At 42.1% G+C, this 7,702-nt stretch overlaps 1 protein-coding gene across 2 annotated transcripts in view; it reads right to left on the reverse strand.

Moving 5' to 3' along the window:
* The window catches only part of rnf31 (ring finger protein 31), a 42,768-nt gene extending 35,773 nt beyond the window's left edge, over positions 1-6,995 (reverse strand). The window contains exons 1-4 of one of the 2 annotated variants that reach the window (XR_014797486.1): positions 6,811-6,995; positions 5,503-5,701; positions 3,016-3,162; positions 669-824 (exon numbers count right to left, since the gene is read on the reverse strand). Coding sequence is in view for 1 of the 2 variants with exons in the window: in XM_084911253.1 (XP_084767379.1) it covers positions 669-824; positions 3,016-3,162; positions 5,503-5,700 (501 nt within the window). In the remaining variant the exon portion in view is untranslated. The remainder of the gene's footprint in view (positions 1-668; positions 825-3,015; positions 3,163-5,502; positions 5,702-6,810) is intronic. The other variant, XM_084911253.1, reaches the window with a different exon arrangement.
* Positions 6,996-7,702: the final 707 nt, after the last annotated feature.

Here is a 7,702-nt window from a genome sequence, read left to right on the forward strand (position 1 = left end):
CAGCTGATTATCAGAAGTGTGAGCTGCTCGAGAATTTACTCCGGTGTCCTGTTATATTTTAGATAGCAAGGAGTTTATTAAACTTCACTGAAACAATCTGCAAATTTCATTAAAATTTAATAAACTATCACCTTGTCTTTATTTTTAGTTAGCACATACCTTAAACACTTAAAGCTGTAAGCTAATGATAGTTATATAAGAGCAGATGCTGCTGGTGCAATAAGCTGTACGTTTTACGTCCAACGGATGATGATCTGATTAGTCGACTAATCGCAAAAATAATCGGTGACTAGTCGACTATCAAAATAATCGTTTGTGGCGGCCCTAATGTAAACTGGTTCATATTTGGTGCCTTTCAAATGTACTTTAGCACTCCTTTTACAACATTGTCATTCAGACTTTATATCTAACACTCACACATATTCACACTCCCGTGAATGCCTCCGTGATAGGTTGAGGAGGGTTCATTGCCCAAGGAAACTTAATGCAGGCTGGAGCAGCCAGTAATCGAAACGCTAACCTTCCAATTACTGGATGACCTGATCTACATTGAACTGACAGATCTCGTCAAAGCCAACCTTTTAAAACTCTCTTTGGTTCTGCAGCAAACTCACGTCGGCTTGGCACAGGGACAACTAGTAATACGCATACAGAAAGTTTACACAAACCTTGATAAGCATTTCTAGTTCCATTCTCAGGCTCATCACTTCCAGAGTTACTGCAGCAACTCTGCCCACATCAGGATCTGTAACATCATCAGGGAAACTGAGTCCATCTGGCTGCTGATTAGAGTAACCATAGAGACAGAGTACAGCGCGTCCTCCCTGGGAATATAACAGACAGGGTAGAAGGTAATGAAATGTTAGTGGTTAGTACCAGCAGTGGTAACTGGAACATTTCTGTCACTTCCTACTAGTCTGCATCAGTAGGACCGGGCATTTTCACACAGAGCTATGATCACATCAATCATAAACATTAAAACAAGAGAAAGAGGAGTCCACAACTAACTAGTCTCATCAGGGCAAACATCATGGCACAATTATAATAGAAACATAAATTATTTTGAACACTAAGACACACACAGCTGAACAGCGTGCTGGGTGATTATAGCTAGCATAGCAGTCTGTTGGCACGGGAACTGTCACTACATTGAAGAAGAGTAAGGACAGATGGAGGGTGAAGGAAAGAGATGCTGCCATTAATCTGTGATTGGGGAAGGAACTGCGCCTGCTGACGAGGTTTTGTACCTTAAAAAATGCTTGTTTTGCCATCATCTTTGGTGGTGGTGGTGGACTTTCACTGTGGGTGGGTCCAACCACCTCCTCCACACACACCAACAAGAAACTAGGAGAGGTAAAGACTGGCTTTTGATGTCTTAGCAGTTGAATCAGGAAAAATGTGCACCTGCAGCCCTCAGAAGCTCATTACTCTCATCTCCTTGGTCATTGTTGAAATTGCTTCCTTTTTTTTTTGTGTATTTGCTGATCTGTGGAGATTTTCTCTTAACTCTTCGTTCTCCTTTTGGAGTAACTCATATGTCTCATACTCGCTTATTTGACCCTCCGTGATTGAGAGTGTGTGCTCTACTTTGGCAAGTTTCTTGTTGCATCCATTCAAGTTTCCTGTCATCGAGTGAAGCTAAAGCTTTGTCGGTCACATAATAATCAACATTTTATGTTGTTTTGCTTCTTTGGCACTTTCCCACTTCATTATTTGCATCTAATTCTCACATGCTCCCTGGACTACTCCACCGATCTGTCAGCTTTTCACCACAGCCAATTTTCACTCCTCTTTTCAGTAAAACTTGACCTCTGACCTTTAAACCTGGCAACTGAGGCCATTGTAATTCAACCTTGTTGTTGATGGTATTGATTTGAAACTAAGGCTACGTTCACTCTGCAGGTCTTAATGCTCAATTCCGATTTTTTGATCAAATCCGATTTTTTTGTCTGCTTGTTCACACTACAAATAAAATGTGACAGCAAACGCGCTCTAGTGTGAACGCTCAAAGCGGCCGCATGCGCAAAAGAAGACGTCACACACAACGCGCTCTGTTTAGACCCAGAGCAAACAGCATTGTTTGACTGATGGCCTTAATATAAAGACTTCAGACTTCACGTTTCCCAATTTTTGCTTTAAGTTATTTTGTTATTTACATAATAATGTAAATAACCTAATAATGATCCTTATTGCTGTTTTAGAGGAGCGGTGCTTCAAAGGATAGCTGCAGATTTCTGTCAGAATCTGCAGATTATACAGTACAAAGAAAATGTTCACGTTTCTCCAACGTTGTCTTCCAAACAGTTTCACCGGATGGCCAGGAAGCGTTCGCCATGTCTTCTCCGGAGCTGATAATTGGCATCTGTCTTGTGTCGGTGACGTAAAAGACAGATTTAATGCGACATGACCATCAAACAGCAGTCGCTTTCTAAAACATCAGATATGTATCGGATTCAGTACCACATACGAAAGTGACCCAGATCGGATTTGAAAATATCGGATTTGTGCCGTTCACACTGTCACACCATGATCGGATATGGGTCGCATAGGGTCAAAAAAATCGGATTTGATGCGCTTTCGCCTGCAGTGTGAACGTAGCGTAATTCACAAACTCGGGAAACCACACCGTTCGCCACCCCGTCAGCCTTTTACATGTGAGGGGTAAAAATGTCTGTATCTGTCTCACACAGCAGCCTGACAGCCAATGTTCTCTTTGTATTCCTTTCCATTCATTCCTGTCCTTTTTTTTTTTCGCCTGTCCCGTTTGCTTTCTTAGCCGTCAGAATTAATGTCTGAAAGCCAACAAAGATACCCAACGGATTTACTTTGCAAAGTGGATCAGCACAGCCTTGCCGTTTTGGTCCATTCGATCAGCCTTTGTTGTTATTATTTATTTTATTTTATTTTATTTTATTTTCAGTTATTACAGACGGGATAGGAAAGGGAGAAAGAAAGATGAAGGAACAGGAAAACAGAGGGGAAGAGGGACAGTGAGTGATAATACTTTATCATTACCTGGATAGCATCAACTGTGGCCCTGAACACTGGGTTGTTGTGTTTTACAGTCCTCCAGTACTTTGGCCTGTTGGGATTTGTCAGATTACAGCCATACTTTTCGAGGATGTTAAGTGCCGTAGATAAGCGCTGAAGAGATCCAAGAGTCTGCAAAGGAAGCAGACACATTTTGGCATCAATTTTAATCTGAAGTATGGCCTGTATTTGTACAGCGCTTTACTCGTCCCTAAGGACCCCAAAGTGCTTTACACATCCAGTCATAGAAGAATACAGTTAAGCTGAACCCACACTGTTTCAGTTGTACTGGTGTGACATACTACAACACTGAACACATTCAAACATCTATCTTCCTGTCGACCCTTACATCACATTTTTAACTGCCTGTGTGTGGGGGGCGGTGTACCCGCCGCAGTCACATTTATACTCACGTAGGAAGCCGTTGCAGTACTCAGCATCACCACTACTGAGCGTCGTCACTCGGACAGTTTTGCTACATAAGTGCTATAGGAGTAGTAGAAGTCAAAACCAGAAGCCTTTGTCGAGTGTTCAGAGTGTTCAGGTCATAAACTCAGCTGTCTGTATGTCTCTCAGCTCCTGAGCTGGAACATCACTAAACCAACAGGATCATACAATCATAGACAATCTCAGGACACCTTTGACACATTCATTTTTGGGACTCTGGCCTTGTGAAGAAGTAAACCTGATGATCTAGTAGCTTGTATAAACCTCTTTGAAAGCAATCATTTGAAGTGCATGGCTTTATATAGGCTCTCACAGCATGTTGGGGGAACTCTGGTCCCCCTCAACCTTCACTGAGGTTTTCAAAACTTTTATTAAGCTCCTACCACAGCATATCAATCAGGCTGAGGCCTGGGCCATTGCAACATCTTGGTTACATTCTTTTTCATTCATTGTATTGTCCATCTGCTATTCTTTGGATCAAGTCATGATCCAAACAACAGAGTGTGAGATGTAGCCAAATGTTACCTACAATCAATGTTCCCTCTAATTTTTAATGTGTCTGAGCGAACACACAAACTCCCTGAGCGGCCCCTTGGACCACTGTGAGCGACAGCAGACGTGTGCACTGTGGTCACGCCAGCATCCAATCCATCCAAGTTACATGTTTATTAAAATAATCAAATTACAGCATTTACATTTCTGTTAGACTACTTTTAATTAACTGCTTTAGCCCACTTACAATGAAAATGTAAAAAAAATATCTTGAACTTCTTATATATATATATATATATATATATATATATATATATATATAGATAGATAGATAGATAGATAGATAGATAGATAGATAGATAGATAGATAGATATAAAGCTCTGACTTGTATTATGAGTACGAGTATGTGGTCTGGTAGCTGCAAAGTTTTTTGCAGCTATTTTTTTTTTTAAATGCAGCCAATGCGCTTTTAAACAAACATTTCAAACTATTTACAGAACAATCAGCTGTTCTGCAAATCTGATGCCACACAAATTATTTGTGCCACTCCAAAAAATAATTTCTGTCCACTATGAGATGAAGGAGAACAACAGCCTGATACCTGCAGGCCTGACAGCAGCAGATGTATCACTGCTGTAACACCTGTAACATTCAGCAGTCGCCTCATTGTTCTGACACACAACAAAACTATTGACTACACTACACACTAACTACACAAGATTTGCGCTAAACGTCTCAAATCTCTCACATCACAAAACACGCCGTCACTCCTAAAACTTCCCCCCGTTTCTTAACAACTAGATGCCATGTTGCCATATCATTTTTTTGATTAGTCGACATGGTACTTTTTTCGACCAATAGGAAAGGCTGGGGGTGTTTTGTTTTTGTTCACAGGCTTTCGCGCATTTTCCTTATAAAACGCCATTTTTACCGTGTATCCCGCAGTAAATATAAACAACGACAGTATTCAGGAAGAACAGTGCAGATATTTTTATCATAACTCTGGTTTTACGTGGTCTATCAACACAATTTAAAAACTGGTATAAAGTCCACACTTTTTCCGTCAGTTGTTGTCCTGCTCACATCTCCACTGGTTGTACACGTTGTCATTAACGTGGCTTCACTCCACATCAGCCGCTTTGCTCACTAAAACACTGGTGTCGGCACATAAGGACGCTGTCATAGCCTGTCAACCACGTTGATTAGCTGCGTATATGCGAATGTGAATCGCATCATTGGCTGGACTACGGGATAAGGTGGCATCGTTCTAATCCCATAGCAGCCAGTCACTTACTGACTCACACTGCAAAACAGAATTGTTAAAGTATTAATTTTTTCAATTCAGGTTAGATTTTTTTTGTGCGCAACGCAGATTTTCTGTGCGCAGAGACCGTGCCAGCAGTGCGCAATTGCGCACGTGCGCAGCTTAGAGGGAACATTGCCTACAATCCTGAAAATCTTGGTCTCAGTCTGGATTGAGGTTAGACATATTTCCAGATGGGACTAATAAACATGCATTTGATCTTTCTCACCTCCTTCCTGTTTCTGCCAAAGCTGTTCTCTATGACCATCGTTTCTGCAGCAATGTGGTGGTATTTAGAGCAGGGTGGTAAGGGCAGATTAGCCATGGCCACTACCCCAGCCCGCAGATCCACCACTCTGCCCCCAGAATACAGACACACTTCAGCCTGACTCCGCACATCCTGCAGCTGCTCAGAGAGGGACGCCATTCTGCACACACACATGGTTGATGCATGCCGTTTAGTTAAAACAACAACAAATAAATCTGACGACATGCATGCACAGTATCTCAGATCAGTGTATTCAACATCTACGAGAAATATGAATTCCTTTGGTCTCATATTACTGCACAAATTGGCACTTTTGCTTCGTTTAAAGTTAACTTTCTTTGGAATGCTCTTCTCTGGAAGTTGGCACAAATTAGATTACTTAATTTTCTCGAGTGTTCCTAAAAAGTCCTTTTTCGATTTAGTCGTTTAGATAATGCAGTAAAAACTCTTTATTCCAAGTAAGTTACATTTGTCATTAACATGTGAATTCAAACATTCTGCTGTGCTGTTGCTGTTCCTACCATCTCTGATTTCTTTATATGTGACTTCTAAAGAGACAGACTTGCTCAGCAACAGTTCTTCAGGCTTTTTTCAGAGTTTGACTTTGACATTGGCCTTTTTCATTGCAATAATGTGGGATCATCTCTACAGAGAACAGAACAAAAGGCAGACACGTCTGTTAATATGGTTTAAGAAGCCTAGAAACTTCTATGAGCCGCTAATATGGTTCAAACTGTACAAACTCACTTTTTGCTTTATATGCTGCATTATGTGTTGGCACATGTTTCAGTAAATCACTGTATCCACATTTTCCTAGTTAAATATAAAGAAATTAGGAGTTTTACACAGTCCTGATGATAAAAGTATATTTCACATGATGTTATCAGACTCCAGGTGCTAACGCGTATTTTACCACAACACAGACCGGTGACTCTGTTTGCAGGTGTTCACTGCATCCCTGAGCTCCGGCTCCATCCGTGAGATGAGCTGGAACAAGTCGCTGAACATGCAAAGCTGCTAAATTTGTTTTCACGTGCAGTACAATTGAGTGCACTTTGCTCGAAGAGCTTTTTGTCTGATTGCAGACCTCTTGGTTACAAAACAAAGACGCAGAAGGACGATGTGCTATTTCCAGTAGTCAGTGCAAAGCAGCGGGTACGCCTATGATCAGCTCATAGCGGCACAATGTCCTGTAAACGATTCATTATTAATGATTAAAGCAGCAAAGCTGTTATTAGCGAGGATCGGCACGGTGAGCCCGCCTCCTACCTGTGCTGCTGTCCAGCTGCACTGCGGTGGAATCCCTGTTACGGCACAAATGTCTGTTTGTACCGCCGAAGGAAGCCCCGCAGAAACGGCAAAACACTCCCGCAACAGCGCGGTGTGCAACTGCTGTACTGGAAACACAGCGGCAGGGCCTCCCTCTCTCCCCCTCCCTCTTCAGGCAAAACGTGGAAGCGGCGCAGATTACGTCACCAGTGGACCCTCTGCGGCGCAAACGCAGCAGCGCCAGCTTCTTTCACATTCACGTTAAGGATACTCCACCTGATGTCTCCAGGTTATTGCATTATTGCACAAGGAAATGTTAAGTGACCATCCTGTCAGGCACAGTCAAATGTTTTTGTTGCACCAGGCTGTAAACTTGAGATCCAATAAGATGTAACAAGCACAGTGTTTTCATGAAGGCCAAAAATGTAACATTAAATATTCAGTCCCGTTGATGGGAATCGGAGACGATTGATGGTCAGTGTTCCATTTATTTACATTTTTCTCTGAGTAGTTGGTCTTTCTCTTTCACACTGGCCGCTTCCTAAAGAGCAGAAGGAATGTGCATCTGTCTCTTCAACTCCTCCCAGTTGGATGCACGTGGAGTACTTCCTCAGGGAGGTATCAGGTGGCATTTAGGTGCTCCAACACCTCAGCTGGCTCCTTTCAACAGGAAAATGCAGTGGATCTGTTTTAAACTTTCCGTTTTTCCCAAAGGACAGCACCATCATTCCAGTGCCCTGTCTCCAACAGCTCCTTCTGTTTGCTATGATGCTGTATGGGCCTCAAACAGAGAGCTTCAGGCTCCTTCTTGTTTTTTGTCCAACATGGAAAAAGAGTCATGATGCATTTTTCAGGCCTCTTGGTAAAGTGTCCCACATATTATTCCACGCTT

The sequence above is a fragment of the Perissodus microlepis genome, chromosome 18 (assembly GCF_051167445.1).
Source record: "Perissodus microlepis isolate ML-2025 ecotype Zambia chromosome 18, ASM5116744v1, whole genome shotgun sequence".
Taxonomy (NCBI): domain Eukaryota; kingdom Metazoa; phylum Chordata; class Actinopteri; order Cichliformes; family Cichlidae; genus Perissodus; species Perissodus microlepis.